The sequence below is a fragment of the Pholis gunnellus genome (assembly GCF_910591455.1).
Source record: "Pholis gunnellus genome assembly, chromosome: 15".
Taxonomy (NCBI): Eukaryota; Metazoa; Chordata; class Actinopteri; order Perciformes; family Pholidae; genus Pholis; species Pholis gunnellus.
Genome location: NC_136542.1, coordinates 7704413 through 7727162, shown reverse-complemented (window position 1 = coordinate 7727162; position 22750 = coordinate 7704413). Strand labels below are relative to the sequence as shown.

Sequence of the window (22750 nt, the reverse complement as noted above, 5' to 3'; positions counted from 1 at the left end):
TTTGACAACCAACGGTTTTGCTTTCCTTTTGAATGCAGAGCATGCCTTCTGCTTTTGTCATGCGCTTGGCACGGATAGTTTGTCGGTGATGTGTTTCTTGTTATTGCTCTTGTTTCAGAAACCATGTGATGCTTTGAACAAACAAAATGAGATGGCAGTAAGCCGGTCTTCATTTGAGCCGTTTTGCTTTCCATAATTTGGGGTCAATTTGTTGCTTTCTCCCCTCTCTGGAACTCATTTGCTCACGTGGAAGTCATAGCACAGGTGGGAGAGGTGCAGGTAATAGGTGTGTGTTAAGTGTCGGTAGAATCAACAGCTATCTCTGTCCCTGTTTCCAGCTGCGAGCAGAAGTTGGCTGTCTGCAGGGGGAGTTAGAAGGGAAGCGCTCAGAGATGGAGACTCTGGACACTCTCCTCCAACGAAGGGAGCGAGAGAGTCAAGAGGGAGGCAACCTTCTGAACATGCTCACTAGTGACTTGCAGACTGCTAAAGAGGAAAGGTAAGTGGTGTTGTGGACATTGTTCCACTTAAAATTGTATCATTGTGAGAATCTGTCTTGACTTTACACGCCAGTGTGTTAAATGTAGAAAGTGATTAGTTTGCACGTGTGTCACTTTTGCTTTCCCAGACGTAAACTGCACAAGGCCAATGAAAAACTGAGGAAGGTGCTGATTGAGATGATTCGCAGCACCATTACAACAGAAGACCTGATTGGACAAAAGATCAGCGCCAGAGGCCAAACATCTGAGCAGACGACCCGTCAGAGGAGCTCAACGGGGAACAAAGATGCACAAGAATCCGGTTTGTTGGCATTGCAATGCATCCTATGCTTTATCTTATGCTTTAGTTTTTGTTAGATACAGATATACGTAAACATTTAGTTCAGTCAATGCAATGATTACTTTTGACTTATTCATTTCGTAGGTATTTCAGTTGCGGACGTGTCTTCAGAAGCCATGGAGCTGACCCAGCTGCTCTGTGAGAGCCTGCTGGTTTCAGATACTCAGATCAGTCCTGGGGGAGAAGAAGCGGCTCTGAACGCCTGCAGCCGACTGCGTCACACTGTGGAAACACTACTGGAGCTGCTCAACCAGGCCAACGCGCAGGTAAAAGATGCAGAGAGCTCCACACAAAAAAACCCCTCTTTCTTCTATATAGCCTTGTCCGCTTTCTAACGGTGAGTTTCTAACTTCTCCAGCTGGAGCAGACTCATGATGTCCACCTTTCTCTGGAGGAGAAGTTCTCTCAGGGCAGAGACGACTCCGCCCAACTTATTGAGCAGCACAAGCTCCTGTTGGAGCAGCTTGATCAGGAGGCGAAGCTGAAGAGTGAACTCCAGCTGGAACTTCACAAGGCAGAGGGTGAGCACTAGATACTTATTGGCTCTGTTACAGCAGTTAATCCACTGACTGTTGCCACGCCGTTGTTCCTCTGCCTATCCTAAAATTTCACCAATTGACCTTTTCCTTTTAAACAAAACCTTTTTCCTTTGCATGTGTTCAGGGCTTCTGGAGGGCTATGTGGCAGAGAAAGCGCTCCTAGAGGAGTCTCTGCAGCAAAAGGAGGCACAAGAGGAAAGACTAGTGGAGGACCTGGAGGACCTGAAGGTGAAGCTGCACCAGATGCAGGTCCTCCCCACAGAGCTGGACAACCTCAGACTGAAGCTCCAGGAGCTCAGTGAGGAGCACACGCTGCTCCTCCGGCAGAAGGAGCATCTCTCCGCTGGTCTGGGGGAGAGAGAGAAAGGTGAGCGGGAGCTAGCGTGGAATCAGGCGTCTCTTGTTTGCGTAAAAATATTCCATGACCTCTTTTTAGTGCGCTTGACCACACACTTATAATAATGTCTGTGCTCAGATGTGTCTTCTCTTCGTAGGCTGTTGGCTCAATTTAGATCCTGACGCAGGTTTGTGGGTCAGAGTGGAGTGTGAGAGTGTGATGAGGGGGTGGGGGATGAATATGCAGTACATTTGCCGTGCTGTGTGAAGTGGCTGTTTGTGCCAGTAGTTTGTAGCAAAGACTCTTGAGTGCTGTGTATTTTTTTTTTTTTACCTCTTACACAATGTTCTTGTTCAGAGCTGTCAAAGTGAATGCATTCAGTGCCTTTTTTCAGGAGGAAAGGCACAGGATGTGTAATATGTATTTAACTCCTCTATTGTCTCCCCGGCTCTGTGTATATTTGCATTGAAACAATTGCCCTAACATACCCTTCTTATTTTTCAAGCTCTGCTGGCAGAGACGGAGCATTTAACCCAGGATAGGCTGGACTTGCAGCGGCAGGCAGAGAAGGACCACAGATCTCTGTCGCTGCGCCTCAGGGCTCTGGAGAGGGAGCTGGAGGAGCAGGAAACCAAGGGCCTGGAGACGGAGCAGCACCACAAAACCCACACCGAAGACCTCAACCAGCGCGTCCAAGCACTCGAGAAGCAGCTGAAACACGACAGGCAATTTATAGAAGTGAGTTTTTACAAATTTAAAATAAATATTGTTTTAAAGCCCTGAACACACACAGTAAAGTGCAATTCTTTATAAGTCTTTCATTTGTCCCTTTAAACCCTTCCAATTATGGTTTTGCATTCTCGCTTCACTTGCTTCCTAGTGTTTATTTGAGAGTGTCACAGGGCATTTCTCATGTTGCTGCTTAAAGTTGCAATCTTTCACATCACTCGTTCCTGTGCGTATAGGAGCAGGCTGTGGAGCGTGAACACGAGAGAGACGAGTTCCAGCAGGAGATCCGAAGCCTGGAGGCCCAACTCAGACAGACGTCCAGCGTGGATAACAAAGGACACAGGGTGAGGCCCATTCATTTGTTAGCAGAGTATATACGGTAACATCTAATGGGTAATATTTCTCATCTGGACGATATCTCACAAAATGCTTGTTTCTAGATAAACAGTGCATTGCATGTGCAGTGTGTGTGTGTGCATTTGATGTGTTTTTGAGATGAGTGTCTATGACATTGCTCATGGGTTTATGAAGCATACGTGCAGTACTTACAGAGGTTGAAGTGATGATTGCATTGTTTGTGTCATGAGCCTGACTTTTGCCATGTGTTTATCCCTGTGCTCAACGGATTGCTGTAGTTTCAGGACTTGGTTCTGCAGGTATGAAATCTAACCGTAGCATACTTCTCCTAGCGCCTCTGACTCTTTTGCATGGTGTGTATCGTACATCATTAATCCATGCAATCATCCATGGATTAATTTGCACGGCTTATTTGTGCTCGTTATGTGTTCTACATTCATTCCTATTTAATCCTTCGTTTTGTTAATATTCATTCGCTTCTGTGTCGCACTTCATCTGTCTTTCACCTACGTGTCACTGCTCTCTGGAATGGCTTAACTTCCATGTTCGGTACCGGCCGCTGCAGATCTGGAATGGCTAATTTATCTATCTACTTAAAACTATAGAAACTTGTCATCCGAAATGTTGCCTCTACGTCTCTGCAGGTGGAGAGTCTACAAGCTATCCTTAAAGACAAGACGGATGACCACGCCTCCTTGCTTGCATCCAATCAGCAAGCCCAGCGCGACCTTGCAGAGCGCAATGAGGAGATAGACAAGCTAGCCGGACGAATCCGAGAACTAGAGCAAGCGCTGCTGAACAGAGCTGAGAGTCAGAGATCTATGAGTCACCTGGAGCAAGAGCTCCAGAAAGCAAAGTTGAGAGAACAGGAGCTCACACAAGTAAGAAGATTGTCCACTTGAACTGAGCAGTCACTCTTAATATACCGCCGTTCTTTGTCCTCACAAACGTTACTCCCTTCTGTCAGGATAAGCAGGCACTGGAGCAGCAGCAGCTGTCCAACAGGCTTCAGATCTCCGCCCTGCAGTCCAAAGTGGATGAGACGAGACACTGTTACCATGAAAACACGCGCGACCCCACTCAGGAGCTCAGCGATGCGCTGGACACCGCTCGACAGAGCCTGCAGAGCAAAGAGCAAGAGGTCTGTAAGATTCTACCCAAAGCCAGTGTTTTGGGCTGTTGCGTGGCGGTTGTTTGATGCATTTGGCTGCAGCGCCACCTTTTGGTACAAATGTGTATGCAAACTTGATCCGTCTTTTTAAAAGTCACCACGAGGGAAAGACACTTTTAAACCCACTATCATAAACTATGTTGCGTCTTTGTAGGTCGAGGTCTTGCTTGGCCAACTGGAGACGGTGCAGAGAGACTTAAGCCTCAAAGAGGTTGAACTAAAACACCTCGCACTACAGCTGGAGCTACTGACCAATCAGAATGCAGCTCAGGTTAACGAGCTCCAAGAACAGATTGCTGCCCTAAAGGTCAGCGCTATTTCATTATTTTCGTCAATTTTTATTACGCTGCTTTTTAAGCTCTCCATCTCTGTTTATTTCTGTACCCCTGCCCAAAACGCATATTTTTTCCAATTAGACCGACTATTAGAGATCTTACAGGACTAAAAGCACTTTCATGTATTTTGGAAAAGTCCTCTTCCGTAACATCCCTAGAAACTGTTTTTCAAACAAACATTTATTTTTGGGCTTAACTACTGAAGTAAAGAGTAGGAACTTGAATGGAGGAAGACTTGATGAGAATGCCATTGGTGGTTTCTTACACATCCATAAGAAAGAGATGAATAACATGGATAACAAACAATAGATTGACCTGGTGTTCAATATGTATGTAAAGGAGCAAATTGCTTACAACTTGGGAACCCAGAAAGATAAATTGGACTAAACTTGTCAAAATGGATTGTTTACATATAATCCCACATATTAGACATTTAAGTATACGTCATAAACTCACTTTACAGTGTAATTTTGAGTGTATATATGCAATTGTATTTATATATTTATAATCCCCCCCCAGAATATTTTTAGTTTTTGTCTCAGCTTTATTCTCTCCTAATAGTTCATAAAACAAGAAAGAACCAAAAAACCAACAGCTTATGACTTAGAATTGAACTGGTTTGTACTCTGCTTGCAGGAAAATGTGTCCGATCTCAGCATACTCAAGGAGGAGCAGGAGGAGCAAAGTGAGGTGGAGGACACGGAGGAAGAGACGCTCTCCTCAGCATTTCTCCAGGAGAAGAATCAGGAGATCGACCAGCTCAACACAGAGATCCAAAAACTGGAACAGGAGTTGGAGAACACCGGGGACAACAAGGTCAGAATATGTGCACACAGAAGACATGCAGACTGTGTGGAAGTGCCCACAGTTTATGAGGGAAATTATAATTGTCTCATTAATTGTTCTCGTCTTTCTGACAAAAAGGCTTTGGAGGCGGAGCTTGAGGATCTGCGCTCACAGGTGGAACACCTTCAGTCTGAAGTCACGAGAGTGCGTCAGGACAAACGGGAAGAAGAGGAGCGCCTTCACGAGGTCATCAGCACGCTGCAGGCCGAACTCGCCACATTAGGCCCCAACCTGCATGAAGTCAGTGACTCTCAGGATGGTGACAGCATTAACCCCTCGCCGGCTCCCAGCCCCGAACCGGACCACTATACCATCCAGGGAGAGGCGAGGAGGGGAGGCCCGAACAGCCTGAAGCAGGAGCTCAGTCTGAGTCGCTCTGCCTCGTCGCGTTCCCTCCGATCTCGTCTCAAGGCCCTCCAGACTCAGCTGGAGACCGCGGTGGCAGAGAAAGACGGACTGGAGCGATTACTGCTCAGCCAGGAGGAAGATTACAGAGGACACGGGGAGGAGTTCGGAAAGAGGCTGACGGCTGAGCGGGAGAGGGCAGATGAACTCCAAGGTGTCCTTGCTGTCAAGGAAGCTGAGCTGGAGGAAGTCAAAGCCCGGAAAGAAGAGGAGACGGGGAAGAGGAAACTATCTGAAGAGGAGGGGGACAGTTGCGAAATTCGAGAGCTGAGCGCACTGCAGGAGAAGAACGTCCGCCTCAGCTCTCTGGTTATGGAACTCCAAAAGAATGAACAGGAGAGCGTGACCGAGATCGAGACTCTAAAATCAAAAGAGCAGGAATTGCAAACCGAAATAGAAGTCCTTCGAGAAACCAGTCTCACTCTTGAGAGACAAGTCCAGGAGGTTAGGGCCGAGATGGTGGACATGGAGGCACTGGTTGCTGAGGAAAGGACAAAGCTGAAAACCCTCAAGACTGTGATGGGAGAGCTTTCTGCTGAGCGGGAGGCACTGAGGAGGAGGGAGCGGCAGCTCCAGGAGGAAATCGAACGGCTCAGGCAGGAAGTGGCTTCCATGAGAGCCTGTATCCAGGACCTGACGGGTCGACTCAGTGAGAAGGAAACCAGTCAAAAAGAGGCTCAAAAGGAAGTACTGGTGAGTGTCAATCCAAGATGCAAACGTACAGTAAACTTTCAAATGCATATGCGTGACCTCCTTTTAACTTCCTAATTGAATTATAGGCCTTTCAATAAAGGGAATAAATATCTAAAAATGAAACAAACCTAAGAAATTCATTACCTAAGATTTTGATGGTGTAAAAAGGTTTGTTTACATCATTTATAAGTTTATAAACACAGCAGTGAAACACACTTTTATTTTCAGTAATTATGTCTCTGAATATAAATTACTCAAAATGTATGTGGTAAATGCACTGACTGGTTTTTTAAATCTGGTCATGAGAACCAGAACAATTCCTTTTCTTCAGCCTGTGCTCCAGTTTTAAAGTCATTCAGAGAACTTGGTAAACCTTTATCAACAGGTCCGATGTGCAGAGAGCAAATATCTTGCTGCCGCTCTTTTTTTATTTTTGCTAGCGTACAGCTGTGCTAGCGACTGCAGGCGAAACCACATCTGGTTGTAGTTAACTGCCGTAACACGTCACATCACATCGCAGCGTCACTCCCGAGACTGCAGGCTCTTACTAACACGGAGGAAGTGACATTAAAATGAGGAAGCAGGAGGAAAATCTTTGTTAGCTGTTTTGTTTGTTTTTTAAAGCTCCAATGCACTTTATTTTTCACTTTTTGGCGTGATAACTTGGCAGGATGTGGTAAGGAGAAGTTCTAGTCGTTAAAAAAGAATTAATGGAGGCTGCAAAGCATTTGTTGGGCTGCTGCACGTCTTTGCACTCATCTGATTTTGATGAGTTGATAATTGTTTGTAGCCATTATTGTTGTTATTGTGTACTAAAGAGGTTTCTAGCGGTATATAAAAGATAGAGTCAGAGTTAAAACACAGCAGGTACATGTGGTACTCGTTAAATAGGTATTTACTTTGCAAATCGGTTGTTGCTCTCATGTAAACGGTAGTTTTTCCAGGAAAAACGGAAAGCTATGAACAAAATATGGTGTGGATATATATGTGTGTGTATATATACATGTGGGTGAAGGGTTTCATGAATACTAAGACGGGCTGCTAATGAGACTTTCTCTTTGTCTCAGACTCATGCTGAGGTGACTCTGGCTAAAGCAGACGCTGCCTTGAGACAGAGGGAGGCTGAACTCGCCAGACTGAAGGAGGAGCATCGGGCTCTGAGGGCCGAGCTGACTGCGCTGAAACAGGGTCTGAGTACCAGCTCAGAGAGGGCTGAGAAACTAGACGAGGAGGGACAGGTGGGAACATATGACAACGGAACAGAATATTAGATATTAGAAGTTGTAAAGCAGTGGGAGTTAATCTGTCAGTCTGTACGGATCCACTGTACATGACCTGAAATCATGGCGGTACTGAATTGAGTGTATAAAGCTGTATTTTAATGTTTAATGTATTTCTGTCTGTCAGACCAAAGACCGTGCCTTAGTCGACCTGGAGACTGATAACCAGCGGCTGAAGGCGGAGCTTCAAGGTTTACAGGAAGACCTGGCTGTACTGGAAGAGGAAATATCCTATCAGCAACTCAGACAACACAGTCACCAGCAAGACACGCTTCGTCACCACCAAGGATACCCACAGAAGGGTGAGCACTTAGCAGTCCTGCAAACGTATACTCTGCTGTTATATTTTATGGCACATCCACACCAATGACATAGAAGTAATTGACTTCAAGTGTTACTATCACCATGTGCATCCTGGTCTGCATGCACAAGATGGACAAAACGTAGAGAAACAGCCCCATAGTGCTATTAGAGGGTCTAAAACTCTTTCGTTCTCATAATGATTTATTTTCTTCATCCATCAGATATTTCCCACAGAGCTTTTGAGGATGTTGTGAGCGAAGCCTCTCTGAGCTCTCCCGAGGTTTTAAGGAGACTTGAATGCTCCGAAGACAGAATCCCAGAACGGTTCCACGGCTCTGCCCTCGACTCTCGTCTGTCCGACTTCAGCGCCCTGAACATTACAGGCCTGGACCTGCACCAGATCAAGAGCTCACCCAGGGTGGTGATGGAGCCTCCGCACTCCAGGACCATCACACCAGATCCAGCCTCACACAGCAGCCACTCCCCAGGCTCCGTGTCGGTGTCTGACAACTTCTCCATGCTCGACTCGCTGGACACTGATAAAGTATGTTAGTCTAAAACTTCCACACATGCTTCCTTTGTGGCATTTGGTCATTTCGTTGGTTCAAATGTGGTTAAATATTTGTTTAATCTCTTGTAATTCTTTTTTCTTAGGTGCGTGAATTGGAAGAACTTGATCAAACAGCACCTCCTTCCTCCCTGGGCTCCAACTCCTCCTTGTCTGCACCAGAATGGGCCAGTGATGGATATGGCAGCAGTGAGTATTACCTCTGGTTTATATACATTTTTTTCATGGCGCAGAGAAATAAGATATATCAAGCTTTGGCTACATAGACAATACTTATTAGTAGCATCAATTCATTATAGTTTTTCATTGGCAATTGATCAACTTAAATCTTCTGTTTTCCTCTTGTGCTTTTAGATGTGAGTTCAGAATTGGGTGCGAGGCTCCGAGTAGAGCTGGAACAGACTGAAAGGCTGGACGCCCAGTTTCTTGAGTATCTCCACTGCCGAGGAATGAACCCCACAGTCAACACAGACAGTGCTGCAGGCAGTATGAGCTACAGCGATGACCTGTTGTCGCCTGAGCTTCAGGTAGGCTTTAATTCAACTTGGCAGTAATTCTATTGATTTCACAATATGGCTAGACATTACTCGGTTTCCTTCTCCGTCTTCCTGCAGGGTCTGTTGAAGAAGGTGTATCAGGAGAGCTGCCGAATTCTCACATTGTCCCAACGCCGCGCCGCGTCCTCAACGCAACCTCATGTCTCGGACTTAAGAGCCTTCTCGTTGAGTCAGAGAGGGCATCGTTCTGAAGACGGCGCCATCACACTGGACCAGCAGGACAACGCCTCCTCAAACCCCCCCATGAGCTGGCAGCAGGAGAAGAGGGCACTGCAGGAGACTGTGATTGCTCTCCGAGAGCTGCTCTGTCGAATGGCCCAGAGACACACACACGTGAGTTTCTGTGGTTTTTAAAGAGACATTGAAATTGATTTATCTTTACTTGCTGATCACCTTCTTCTTTCTTCCTCAGACTGACTACAGAGATGAAGATGACGGGCACAGAGATCAGCTCCAAACTGACGGACGGGGTGAATCCCACCTGAGGACTGAGCTGGAGGAGAGCCAGAAACAACTGAAATGTGCTCATGACACTCAGCAAGAGCAGAAGAACAAAATACAGTCAGTCAGGTATGTTGAGTATCTAAGTATTGGTGGTGCTAGTATGAAATTTCGCTCTCTTCTCCGTGTTCCTGTTCCACTCACACAGACCAATCTTACCAAAAGTGGTGAAAAGTAAGGTTAGGTTTGTGCTTTTTTTCCCCTTCAGGATGGCTGTAGAGGAGGGTGAGGAGGCGTTGAGACGGGAGCAGATGAGAGTCCAGGAGTTTCAACAACAACTGGAGCAGGAGAGAGCTCTGAGTGTCCGTAAGGACAGAGAGGAGGAGGAAAGGAGAGAGGTAAGACGAGGACCTAACACATGCACACTGAATGTACTGTACATTTTCATACAGAAGTTGGTATTCAAAGGATGAAATAAGTGCTGTGAGCCAGCACGAACATTTGAAGGCCAGTCGTTGATACAGATTAAGAGGCACGGAATTATGTATCGTCAACTAAAACAGCACATAGTAATTTTGGTGACAGATGACTCCCCTCTTCCCTCTCCAGGCTGTGCAGGTTTCCTCTGAGCAGCAGAGGTCAGAGGTCACTGCTCTTAAGGGTCTGGTGGAACAGGAGAGGGTGGCCTGCAGCAACCTCAGACAGGAGCTTCAGATTGAACAGTCCCGCAGTGTGCTGCTGGAGAAACGCCTAGAAGACACCCAGAAGGAGCTGGAAGATGAACGCCAACTTTCTGCTCACCAGCGAGAGCTCAACTTGCAAGATAAGACTCGTCTTGAGCGCCTCTTGACTGAAGCAGAATCTTGCAAAGTAGAGATTCACTCCAAGCTCGAAAGCGCTCGCAGGAAGATGGAGGAAGAGAGAGACCGTTGCTCCAGGCAGGTGGGTGAACTCGGCCGCAGACACGAGGCGGATGCCTCCAGAGACGGGAAGTTCCTCTCCGACATGCGCGCCCAGCTGGAGCAGGAGCGAAGGCAGGGGGAGGAGCTGGTAGTTGAGATGGCCAAATTGAGAGCTGAGCTACTGCAGAGCAGGAGGAAATGGGAGGAGGACGACACAACGAGGAGGGTGGAGCTGCAGAGGGAGCAGGAGGCCGCCGCTCGACATCGTGTGGCTATGGAATCCTTGAAGGAGCAGAAACGGGAAACCAGCTGTGCTTTAGAGATGGAGCGAGAGCAGTCCAGACGCCACGGGGTGGAACTGGCCGAGCTGAAGGAGAGACTGCGACTGCTGAAGGACAAAGAGAGGGAGAGGGAGGCGCAGTGGGAGAGAGAGAAGAGGAAGGAGAAGCAAGAGCAGATGGAGAGGGAGAGACGACAGGACAGGACCAACAGCAAAGTGGTAAAATGTCATCAACCTACTTATTTACTTTGTTCAATGCCTTGACAAACATGCTTCCTTACAAACATTTCTGACTTTAGTGCGAGTTGGAGCTGTTGAGGCAACAGGACCAGCAGCGCATGCAGGATCTACAGCGCACTCTGGTAGAGCTGGAACGAGAGGAGAGAGAGATGGCTGCTCAGAGGCTGTCTGGACGACCCACAGGGCAGCATCACACGGCCGCATCTTCACAGCATAGCCAGAGCGACTTCCAGGCCGGCAGTGCACAACTAAACCAGCAGGTACACAAGTAGTTATTACACGAACACCACAGGACAACAAAAACGTAGTGCTGTGCCACAGAACCCTGTAATTTATCACTGTTTGATGAATGTAAAGTTGAACATACTTTTCTCGCCATAGACGTCGTCCGTGCCGTCGTCCCCCAGTCTGCCGGAAAGGTTGCTGAAGGAGAACTCTGAACTTACCGAACGAGTGACGTCCCTGAGTCAGGAGAGAGCCTCCCTCAAACACACACTCGCCTGCACGGAGCGACAGCTGCGGCGCACCGAGAACGAGCTCGCTAAGGGCACCGCCGAAACTGAAAACAGGCCCATCAATGATGTGACCAGCAACAGCAAGGTCAGTACGAAACACATAGCACATATTGTTAATAAGCTGTCCAGGAACAGATTTGACAAGATTAATCACTGCAGTGTTTTCTGTACGGTTGAAAGAAGTTATTTCTTACCAATGTCAACTTGAACACCCGACTGTAACGCTGATATACAATATATTACAACCTGTGGTTTTTTAATTGTTTTTCAGATGCACCGCTTGTATGAGCGCTACCTCCGCGCCGAGAGCTTCAGGAAAGCTCTGGTGTACCAGAAGCGTTACCTGCTGCTGCTGGTGGGAGATTTCCAGCAGTGTGAGCGGGACACGCTGTGTCTCATCGCTCACATGGGGGCCCGGCCGTCCCCCCCACTCTCCCACAACAGACCCCTCGGACGATTTAGGGCTGCCGTTCGAGTTGTCATCGCTGTCTTGAGGTAGGGAGCTTCCCAAGATGGAAAGATTCAGGACTTAACTCAGTCTATGGATAAAACTAATCTCACCTTATTTTCAGAATGAAGTTCCTGACCAGGAAATGGCAGAGAGCGATCAGAAGATTATCTGTATCTGGGACTGTCAATGGGCATGCTCAAGGTCTGCTCAGTGAACATGTTTAATGATGCTATGTGTGTATGAGTGGGTGGGTTTTAATCTTAATGTCTCTTACAGGGCCTAAAGCTGAAGTTTTAAGGCAACAACAGCCGAGATTAAAGTTCAACTCCCCACCAAACAGAGACAGCAGTGCCGTCCACAAAGACACGGTGTCGGCTCTTGTTCCACCCACAAAATCACCCTTCAGGTTGCACAACAGGTTTGGGCTCTTCCTTAAACTCTCCATTGTTAAGTGGATGTCTTCACAAATATTTGAATGAAATTCCTGTCATTTTTTTTCATCATTGAGCTGCCTTCTCTCCGCAGGGTTTACTCCAGCACCAGTCTGGGCTCCGAGCATTCAGGAGGAACGTCTGAGGATCCAGAGCGATCTCTGACAGAATACATCCACCATCTAGAGAAAGTCCAGCAACGGTTGGTGGGAGCGAGACAAGGTGAACAGCGTTACGCATAAGGAAGGGGAAACGGGTGGATTTCAGCACCAAGGTGGATGGCATTTTGGTGCATACTGGAAACACAGGGTGTCGGGTGAACACGGAGTCCATTCATCGGTTATAAGATTGGGGCACCTCATTGGGTTTCATTCATTGCACTCTAGTCCATGTTTGTGTTTACAAGTCATCAGTGATTGGGCCTGAGCAGCGTACAGTTAGGTTAGACATTATACTGGTGAATTTCAAGGCATCCCACTCAAAAACAGTCAAATTATGAAGCACAACTTCTTGGGTTCTGAGCCCCTAATTATAGCTGTAGCGAGTGATATCACACTGGGAGATGTTACAGGGCACTGGGTTTATGTTTTATAGCTCTCATGCCGAGATCAGACCACGCATCAGCCTGGTGAGGGCTCAAACGACTATAAAAAGATCCAGAATATATCAGTCACTAACGAGTCCTACAACTTGCTCTGTGACATATCCCCAAAGGAGCACAAACTGCTCTAAACATGGCAAAGTGAGGAATTATGTCTACGATACCAAATTAAAACACAAATATTGTGTAGTCTGATCCCAGCATAAGATGCATGTCTTCCCTTTCATCAGAGAAATATACACAGAAAATACACTACTGGTGACGGAGTTCATTACAAGACTACGAAAAACATTTATTAAATCCCACAAAACCTGTGTGCTCTGTCATCTCCCAACCTAGTGAGCCAGACTCATTTAGCCCCGCCCCCTAAAGAGGAAAGGAGGATACAGTCAGCCTGTTCCCCTGATATGATTGGTTATCGGCAGCGCTGGCTGCGGGAGAATAGGACGTGGCTGTACCTGAGCTGCTTGTCGCCCCTTTACCTGAATGGTCCAGGTGAGTGAGAGTGTAAAGTACTCACTCCACCAAATGTCAAAGCAGCTTGATGCAGCTCTCAGGACGGGTGCTTTCCATCGTTCACTGGGGGGCACGAGATAAGCGGTGGTAGCACTCTGGTCTAACACATGCATGCCCTGCAGGTTTATGATCCCTCTATATTTATGTTGATTCATGTTAAAAGTCCATTTTCTTCAGATTGCACATGTATAACTCATTTTTAAATGTTTTATGCAGACTTATCCAGCCAGCTATTTGTTTCAGTGCATGTCAGAATGATCCAGTCGATTAACATGGTTTAAGATTTAGTTTGATATTAAAGTTTATCATTATAGAAAACAATTGAAAGCTTGTTGTTGGTGCGGTGCTTTTATATGATGGTTGGGAAATTCCAATAATGTGATATGATGATAAACGATAAACTAATTCTGAGTCCTAGAATTATTTAAGTATTTTTATACAAACCAGGAATTTGACTTGGTGAGTCATATCGTCCAACTTGTTTTCCATAATATTTACATACTTTGGACGTTATGATCGTGCAACAGGTATTAAACACACCATTGTAATCCTCTAACTCTCCAAAATGTGCCTCGTCAGCTGTCACAATAACAAAAACCTGCAGGACATTTACACTCAAAGACGGTGACAGTACGACGGACTGTCACGCGTGATTCTTCTCTTCACATGTTTTACGGAACTGAATATTTAATCTGGTGGTGATATTTGGGGGTTCTGCTAACCTGCATTAGCAATATTTACTGATGTGTAAATAAACTTTAAGTGTTAATGAGTTTAGCAGCAGTGCAGTAGAGGCAGATATTAACCCTAAAAAGATGTATTTTCATCAATGCTGTTTTCTAACGGGTGTTTTTGCACTGCTTTCAGTCTACTCGTGTCAACATCTGTGATTGCTTTACATTAATTTAGAACAAATATATATTTTAGAAATAATATTTTCAAACAAATGCGCAGTTGTCTTTACTCAAAGAAATGGTTTAAGTTGGACCATCAGCGGTAGTTTTGTCTTTAACTTTCCGATAGTTTGTCTAAACTCTGGATGCTAATCACCGTTCTTTGTTCTTTTAGGTTCGTCTGCTTTCCAGCCCGACCCGAAGTTCTCCGACCATTGAATGAATGAACGAACGTCTGCATATCGTTCCAAAACTGTAGAAAACTGAAATATGTAGAAAGGAATATTGTGTTACATTTTTTTAAAGAATTGATTTTTATAATTAAATTATTTTTCAATATTTTCTATTATCATTTTTCTATTCTCTGTACAATAGTGTTTGAAGTTCAGCTTGAGATGTTGCAAGAACAAATGATTTTTCTTTATTTTAGATATTGTTATTTTTCTATTGTCTTTATATCCCTTTGTGCTTGTAAATAAGACCGATGATCATTTTACATTTGTCCAAATTTGCACTGATTTTTCTTTCTTTCTGTAAATCCATGATTAACAAAGCTAGTGAGCACATTATTGCATAAAGTTGAACAATATTTGTTGTTTTTGTATTCTGTGTTTCTACCATAAAGTTGATAAATATTTTAAATGTGTAATGAAGGTGTAAAGAGACTGTTTATTTTATGGCTCATTATTTAATTATATCCTGAGGTATAAAATTCTTCATATTGGATGCTTGATTGCTGTGTGCTATTTATTTGGTTAACCTTAACACGGGATAAACTAACATAAATACTACTTTTATACAAATACTCTTCCAGTTACAATAACTGGAACAGAGCAGTGTGTTGTTCTCCAGTAACGGATAAAGATAGTCTGTACACACACATTGTTGGGATGATAAAACTACAAATACTCATGGTATGTCACATTTATGAGATAGTAAGTCATTTCCATTCCAAAAATGAGATGATTGTTAAAAAAAAATTCAATTTTTTTGGCACTTGGAAATGACAGATAATGGAAAATGTAAACCATACGTTGGGCTCTAATTTTTACATCTTCACTAAAGATTTCATTTGACTTTCTTTATTTTTTAATTGTTTTAATACAAGATTAATCAAAACACAGACAATGATCTTTAGTAGATGAGAACAAATGACATTTCAATCTTACTCCAAACGTATACAGTCAAATCAGGTTTGGATTTGATTACTAAGCTTGTTTACCAGTTACTTAGTAAAAAGCCATAGTTTTTACTCATTTTTTAATTATCAATGAGCGTTTAATAACTTCATATTTTATTTTCCTGAAACGGGCTTGCCTTGATTTTTTTTACTGATTACACTCTTGTTTGTAATTAAAATGTAATCAACAATGCCCTCCCCATTTATTGGTTTGTTTTCTTGAGAGTTACGGAGATATTATATATATTATATAACACGTAATCAACGTCTGAGAAGCTCAGCAGCAGCCAGGTAGTCTGACCTGACGCTGACGCTAACGCTCTTCAGACTCTCGATCAGGGGTTCGTTTGTTTATGAAGTCAGCAGAAGCCGCTGTGTGGTGTTCCTCCATTTATTGTCTTCCATTCCGTTTATACTTGTATAACTCCGCCCACTCAGTTTTCCTGTAGGCGCATAAAACGTTCGCACCACGTGAGACATCAACACAGGATGACGCACATCCTTAGAATATCAGCACAGTGCTGCTAACGGCTAAAGCTAACGAGCCAAACGGCGGCTGGTGTGTCGTAGATTGCTGTTTGGCGTCTTTATCTGTGGTGAAATTAGTCCTGGACCGCGTAGAAGACCACGATACACTTCTCTCGTATTTGTCTGGGATGTATGGATGGATAGTGGACGGAATCTCGTCGCTGTTTGAGCCCGTTACGGGGAAAGGTAACGTGAGCGAGGAGGTACCCACGCGACCTGGCGTGGAAGCGCGAGCGCAGGAGAGCCAAAGCAGACCAGCTAAACGGAACTACCAGAGGTCGGTGGTTGAAGATCAGAGACTGTTTACCTATTTACGGATTCGATTAACGTTATGTCAAATGATGTATCCAGTCACAATGAGGAGGCCATTGACTATAACGTTAAGTCATTCAAGACAAGCTAGCTCTTGTTAACCATAGATAGATAGATAGATATATAGATACTTTGTTAATCCAGCAAGGGGACATTTTTTAGCTACAGCAGCAATTATGGTATAGCTAAATAAAATAGCAGAGTAAAAATATCAATGCACAATATATACAATAAGAATAACAGTAAAATATTAGATATAAAATGCACAATATACACAATGAAATAGAATAATATTAAATTAACTAAACAGTAGTGCAACGATTTAACCAAACAACAACAAAACAATAATCAGCAACATAAAATAGTGATATGACATTCATTTAATTAACATGAAACGTCCATATTGAAACACCTAAAGAATATATTTAATATTAGTTTGCTTCAACTTTTTAAAGACACAGCCACCCAAATGTAATGTGTCATGTCACCCTAGCTACACTCCAACACCTAACGTTAGGTGATGCTAATGCAGTCAATGCAGGTGTTTTTAGTAGTATGTTGCCCCAATATATATCAGAGGTATAACAATACGTTTAGATACATTTCACATTGACATAATTGGCAACTGTTTAGATTATTGCCTAATCATGAAGATTAAACATTCTCCGGTTTGAACCTCTCAAAAGTGAGGATTTGCTGCTTTTCTCTGTTCTTTAACACTGAAACTGAATATCTTTGGGGTTTTGGACAAGATAAGATGTTTGAAGACGTCCCCTTGGACTCATCATAGTTTCCCAGACTGTTGTATCAGACAAACGTGGCAGGTTACTTAAAAAAAGACAATCATTAGTTGTAGGCAGGTGTCCCTAAAGACGTAGACGCTTAACAATCAAAATATAAGATAGGCACAAATTGAAGCGAACCCAAATCTGCCATCACATTGATGATGTTGTGTTATCGAGTCAGAAATATTGTGATATCGTCGGTATCACTCATCTCAAACTGAGTTCTTCTTGTTGCAGTGTTGATGTTGCAGACGGTGTTTGCCAGAGTGACCAGGTAGAGGCGAAAAGACGGCGAAGAGGTTTGTTTTAAGAAACAGATTATCCTCATATTAATTAAGTCTCGCACAGATGGAAGACTGTTGTTGATTTGGGGCGTCCTGTGTGTGTGTGTGTGTGTCAGATGTAGTCATCAGCTTCGTGAAGAAGACGGTGGCCGGAGTAGCAAACCTGCTCAGGCTGAAGAACCCGCTGACGACCAGGTGTGAGAAGCCCGGACATTATGAAGACACGCAGGTTTGTGCTCCGACTCCCTCGTCGCACATGTGCATTTGTGTCCAATAGCCAAATCCGGAGTTCTTTTTCGTGCTGCCATTCATGTGAATGAGCCCTAGGGAATGAACTACTAGAGCTCTTTGAGCCGTTTTGGCTTCACGCGCCACTGAACAACTTTCATAAGAATCGACGGTAGACCTCCAACACTGTATCCAGTTCTCTGTATGCATCCACGATGCACGGCTGCTAAAAATGTTCGGTTCACATCTTGTCTTGTAAATATCAATCGTAGTGCTCACACTCTGTACTTAAATGCTTCCTGGGTGACCACAATTGAACACTTCTGGATAGAAATGTTGCTATATTTTGTATGTAGTACAGCATGAACATAACGTTTTTTTAAACGTCCTCCTAACTCACATTTGTAGCGCGCATCTACTGAAATCAACTGACACAAACACACGTTGATACAGTTGATTTTTCTTTTTAAAAGCAACACAGACGAGGTTTAGAAGGCTGTCCTTATGACGTAATCATTAGAGTCGTCTCGTGTTCTCTGTATGTCTTTTGCTGCACTGACTAGAGTCAGTGTGACAGTTACACATTGGATGCTTAAAACTGTTTTGTGTGCTGTAGTTTGGACACATATATCAGTAACAGGGAGTGAGCACAACTTAAGTTTGATTTACTGTTACATCTGTGATTTGTATCGTCTTATCTTTTTAATTGCTTTGCGTTTCCTGTTTGGGTGCAGCCTGTTACTCTGATGGGGATCGATGAGCTCCACACCTCGTGGCTGAACAGTGCTGAGTGGAGAATGAGTAAGTGAGGACGGCTGTGATTTATGTCTCTTTGTTTCGTCCACACTCTTTGCTGAGTGGTCCTCTCATCCTTTTATCCCCGTTGTGATTTGTCCTCAGGTAAACCAGTGAATGACCGGAGCGGGAAGAATCCCTTTCAGAGCTCCTCGCCTCCTTTAATGAGGAAATACAGGCAAGTCACGGTCCAGCTCCCTTCACTCATCCAATATGCTGTGATGATACCTACGGGGCTGTATAACCATCGTTATCACCTTTTTAAAAAATGCTTCTTTGCTAAAGTACATGACCTTTTTGAATCCAGCGGAGCAGGGCTGTCTGCAGGGCTCCCCGACAGGGAGAGGAGAGGCTCCCTGCAGCTGCTTCCCTCCAGACCTGCTGTGAGGGTGGGAACCACTAACCCCGATCTGAGCTGCAATGGCTTTGGGCACCACCGCTGCTTCAAGCCCAGTCTAACTGTGGAAGAGGTAAAACATTCTTTAGGTTTTTATCTGTTGGGTTTACATAAGGATACTTTATAAACTGGCATCGTTTGTACAATATTTTTTATTAATTTAGAAGTCTTTAATAAAATCACGACTGATGCTACATTCTTTGAGTTTGGCACTGATGTCAATATGTGGGAGTTTAGACAAATCTATATTATTTAACATAAATGCATAAATCTTGATACAGATCCCTTTAGATTTGTTTTTGGGAGGGGGAACAATTAAATAAAATGACCCCAAACCATGTTGGCATTTCTTTAATGCAATTCCTTGTTAATTATTGGCCAATTTATACACCGATACAATATATCATCAACAAGCTAATATAGTCTGATTTATCTTTAGTTAGATTGTAGAGGGTTGCTGAAACAGACAAGAAGTCCTGTAGAATAGATTCACCTTTTTTGAGTACAGTTAACCCCATTTACCATTTTCAGCATTCTCATGTAGTTTATGGTGTATTCACCACTAATCGTGCTTTCTGTACCACTTGGCTTTGTCGGTTATCATGAATTTGGGTTCTCCCTTCAGGCCATAAAGCAGAACAATAAAGAGCACTACAGGCGCCTGCTGGAGATGGTCTCAGAGAAGTACAGCAAAAGCCAACCACTACCTTTCAACCAAACAAAACCGCAAGAGTGAGTAGAACCCCATTAGTCATGTGGAGTACTGAGCTATGTCATGAAGGTCCATTTAACAACACACCGTAGGACATGAGCTCCTTTCTTCTATTCCTCCCAGTGAGTCGCTTTCACAGGTTGATCACAAAACTGCTGCTTCAGGAAAAGCCTTTGAGCCAGTGTCCAGGAAGACGGGATACACAGGTGAGAATCATCTGCAAATGTATTTGTTTGTGATGGGTAGCTTCTGTGATGTTTATATTTCTGAGTAGTAGTTATAATTAGATCCTACTTGTCCTTTTGAACAGCTTCCCCAAGCGTGTTTACGTGGAGAAATGCATCTGCAACCAAGGACAGGTTAGTGTAGTGAGTCTGTGTGTGTGTGTGTGTGTGTGTGTGTATATATAGTATGTGTGTGTCGTGTATATTGATTAAATCAGCTTATTGTTCTAACCTCCTGTATGATTCATCTCCAGGTGGGGTAGCTTGACTTTTAGTAAGACTTTCAGTGGATTCCTTGAGGACACACAGCCTGTTAGATGTGCTAAGGTAGTCCTTTATCTCGCTCATTCATGACACGTCAAATCACCGTTATTGGTGGAAACTGAAGCTTAATATTTCCGTCTGTTTATGTCGACCCGTGAGTGCAGCAGAAACAGGCAGAAGATTTGGACCTTTCCACAGAAGTAGCAACTCGACTCAATCTAGTGGACCGAGAGACTCCTGCTGTCAGTCTCCCAGACGCACATTCTGCACATACAAGGCACAGTGATGAGGACATACCCAGGCTGACCAAGGTGAGATGGTGGGGAGTGAGGTGTAGTCACCGCGTCGGAGAACTCCTTATGCAATTTCTTTTCTTGAATGTGTTCGTTGTCTCTGTGTGCAGGAAATGGCAGCGGAGGTGAGTAGTGCTCTGGCTCAGAGCGATCCCAACCTCGTTCTCAGTGCAGCTTTCAAACTACGCATCACACAGAGAGACCTGGCCACTCTGCAGGAAGGCGGCTGGCTCAACGATGAGGTAGGTGCTAGGAGTCAGTGCGACTGTTTAAAGTGGACAAGGAAGCTCTTACGTTTTGTAGGATAATCGCTTGCTCAGTGCCCGGGTCAACCAATTGGGCTGTTCTCACACAGAGCAGCGAAAGGTCCTCGGCCGGCCTACGCATTGATGATCTATCCCTAATCATGTATTATGTGTAAAGATGTATTATCTTGTGCCTCATCTGTTTCATTTACCAAGGTGATTAACTTCTACCTGTCCCTGGTCGTGGAGCGAGGCGCCGGCGAAGCAGCAGCAGCAGGATTGAAAATCTACTCGTTCAGCACTTTCTTCTTCCCGAAGCTGCGAGGTGGAGGAGGCGGGCAGGCCGGAGGACACACGGCTGTGAAGCGCTGGACCAAGGCCGTCGACCTTTTCCTCTACGACCTCATCCTGGTCCCTCTGCACCTTGGCGTCCACTGGGCAATGGCTGTGAGTCAGAACCACAACCACTATAGATGTTCGTTGCCACGTCACAATCCTCCTTTTTAGTTGGCGAGCCTTAAATGCTTTAGCAGTTTTCATCCAAGAATTGGGGGAAACGTGTGTTTCGATAATCAATTAATGACTTTGTCACTTTAATTTTAAGTATTTCCTTTTTGTTGATCGGGGGGGTGATTATGCGGGATATTTTAATTTTTTTCCCTCTCTTTCCAGGTAATTGATTTTAAGTCAAAGACGGTGAGGTCATATGACTCGATGGGACAGAGGCACGAGGACGTCTGTAGTCTTTTACTGTGAGTCCTCATTGTGTTCTTAAGCTTTCATTATCGGGCCTTTTTTAGATACCTTTTCCATAGATCGCCGTATATGCTTGCATAATAAATCATCAATATTCTCCTTTTCCAGACTCTACCTTAGAGAGGAGCACAAAGCAAAGAAAGGCAGAGAGATGGACAGCCCCAAATGGACTGTTGGAAGCTTGAGGCCCGCTGTAAGTAAAACTGCGATGAATGACTTATCACTAAACTTTATATTTTTACTGTGAGATTAATGCTTTGTACACTGCTCATGCCTCTAGGAGATTCCCCAGCAGAAGAATGGCAGTGACTGTGGCGTTTTTGTCTGTAAATATGCTGACTATATCGCAAAAGGAAGGCCTCTCACCTTTAAACAGGTAAACACTTTATCTTCACCTAATATAGTGACACTTTTTAAAATAAACACAAAGTAACATTTTTCTCTTTGTCTACAGTGCCACATGCCTCTCTTCAGGAAATTGATGATTTGGGAAATCCTCAATCAGAAACTGCAATAGAGGATCGCAACATTCTCAATTAACCGCCTAACAACAGTGACTCTCTAGAGTGGAGCAACATCTGTGTACAGTGACTACACGGTGAAGAAAAATAAATGAATGGGCCAAAGAAGTGGACTCGACTGACGGAAATCTAACCCGGTGTAGCTGTTCTGGTCTGGAGTTGTGATAAAACTAGTCTTAAGAGGTAGTTGTGTCCCTTTTTCTGTCGGGGACGTATTGACACTTTGTAATCTCTGAGTTGTAATTGGAGACATTATCGCGATGGAAGAAGTGTAGGTATTACACAAACGTTGGCACTACTGACTGAATGGCTTTTTTTATTGACTTTGGATTGTTTGGTTTTTCTGTTTGAAGTTCTGCCGGAAGTGCCTTCAGCCCTTTAACACTGAACTCAACGTAGAGCAATGCTTTTGCATATTTTTGGAAATTGCTTGGTCACATACAACTCAAAAGCCTGATTTTGAATTTGTTAAATTGGATTGTTGCAGTGATATGTTCTTTTCCAATTATGGTCAACAGAGTGGACGGCGACTAACTATTATGCTATTTAACCATGAAACTCAATCTCTGTAAAATAGACAATGAAAATCAAAATACCTCCTTTCCGGTCCCCCTTTGAGACAAAATATGCATGGTTGAATGCTTGTAGTATGATTGTTTTGCTATTATTTATGACTTGACTGGATAAGAAAGTGTTTTGGAATGTGTTTGTTTTTCTCCATGTGAGTGGAGCATTAATAGTTGTTTCCCCACATGTAACTTAAGGCTACTTCTGTGAATCTTTTCCATGAGCATATTGCAAGAGGCTACTTAGGGCTATTAAATCTGCTTACAGTATAGTATACTGCATAGCACACTACTGTACACACATGCATGTTTGAGTTCATGCTTTAAAAATGTGATTTTTCTTTCTTTTCTTCTCCCTGTAATAAAGTATTTCGTTTTGATATATTAAATGACTCCTGTAATGCTACTGAAGGCTTCGACTGGAGCAGGA

At 44.1% G+C, this 22750-nt stretch overlaps 2 protein-coding genes across 4 annotated transcripts in view; both read left to right on the top strand.

Moving 5' to 3' along the window:
• Nucleotides 1–14950, top strand: part of pcnt (pericentrin) — a 31900-nt gene extending 16950 nt beyond the window's left edge. For 2 of the 3 annotated variants that reach the window (XM_079174471.1, XM_079174469.1), the window contains 29 exons: nt 339–499; nt 629–801; nt 925–1106; nt 1199–1361; nt 1504–1746; nt 2222–2454; nt 2682–2789; nt 3081–3101; nt 3447–3683; nt 3770–3943; nt 4128–4280; nt 4945–5124; nt 5233–6252; nt 7320–7490; nt 7660–7834; nt 8057–8379; nt 8490–8592; nt 8758–8930; nt 9018–9293; nt 9373–9530; nt 9670–9799; nt 10011–10802; nt 10883–11083; nt 11205–11423; nt 11610–11833; nt 11911–11990; nt 12066–12207; nt 12315–12442; nt 14406–14950. In XM_079174471.1, coding sequence (XP_079030597.1) covers nt 339–499; nt 629–801; nt 925–1106; nt 1199–1361; nt 1504–1746; nt 2222–2454; nt 2682–2789; nt 3081–3101; nt 3447–3683; nt 3770–3943; nt 4128–4280; nt 4945–5124; nt 5233–6252; nt 7320–7490; nt 7660–7834; nt 8057–8379; nt 8490–8592; nt 8758–8930; nt 9018–9293; nt 9373–9530; nt 9670–9799; nt 10011–10802; nt 10883–11083; nt 11205–11423; nt 11610–11833; nt 11911–11990; nt 12066–12207; nt 12315–12442; nt 14406–14449 — 6387 coding nt within the window. In that variant the 3' untranslated portion in view covers nt 14450–14950. The remainder of the gene's footprint in view (nt 1–338; nt 500–628; nt 802–924; nt 1107–1198; nt 1362–1503; nt 1747–2221; nt 2455–2681; nt 2790–3080; nt 3102–3446; nt 3684–3769; nt 3944–4127; nt 4281–4944; nt 5125–5232; nt 6253–7319; nt 7491–7659; nt 7835–8056; nt 8380–8489; nt 8593–8757; nt 8931–9017; nt 9294–9372; nt 9531–9669; nt 9800–10010; nt 10803–10882; nt 11084–11204; nt 11424–11609; nt 11834–11910; nt 11991–12065; nt 12208–12314; nt 12443–14405) is intronic. The other variant, XM_079174470.1, reaches the window with a different exon arrangement.
• A 995-nt stretch (nt 14951–15945) lies between these two features.
• senp2 (SUMO specific peptidase 2) lies at nt 15946–22707 on the top strand. Its single transcript, XM_079174475.1, has 17 exons — nt 15946–16215; nt 17273–17334; nt 17436–17548; nt 18282–18348; nt 18448–18520; nt 18650–18812; nt 19365–19471; nt 19575–19657; nt 19762–19810; nt 19930–20002; nt 20104–20250; nt 20343–20474; nt 20694–20924; nt 21150–21229; nt 21342–21426; nt 21514–21609; nt 21688–22707. The coding sequence occupies exons 1-17, from the start codon at nt 16067–16069 to the stop codon at nt 21748–21750; spliced, it is 1773 nt and encodes a 590-aa protein (XP_079030601.1). The 5' UTR covers nt 15946–16066; the 3' UTR covers nt 21751–22707.
• The last annotated feature ends 43 nt before the right edge of the window (nt 22708–22750 follow it).

Bases quoted from the DNA above. Each gene is read 5' to 3' on its own strand.
- senp2 (XM_079174475.1), top strand. From the start codon at position 16,067: ATGTATGGATGGATAGTGGACGGAATCTCGTCGCTGTTTGAGCCCGTT. The intron at 18,349-18,447 runs GTAAGTGAGGAC...ATTTGTCCTCAG, and splicing joins CAGTGCTGAGTGGAGAATGA to GTAAACCAGTGAATGACCGG. The intron at 19,658-19,761 runs GTGAGAATCATC...CCTTTTGAACAG, and splicing joins CAGGAAGACGGGATACACAG to CTTCCCCAAGCGTGTTTACG.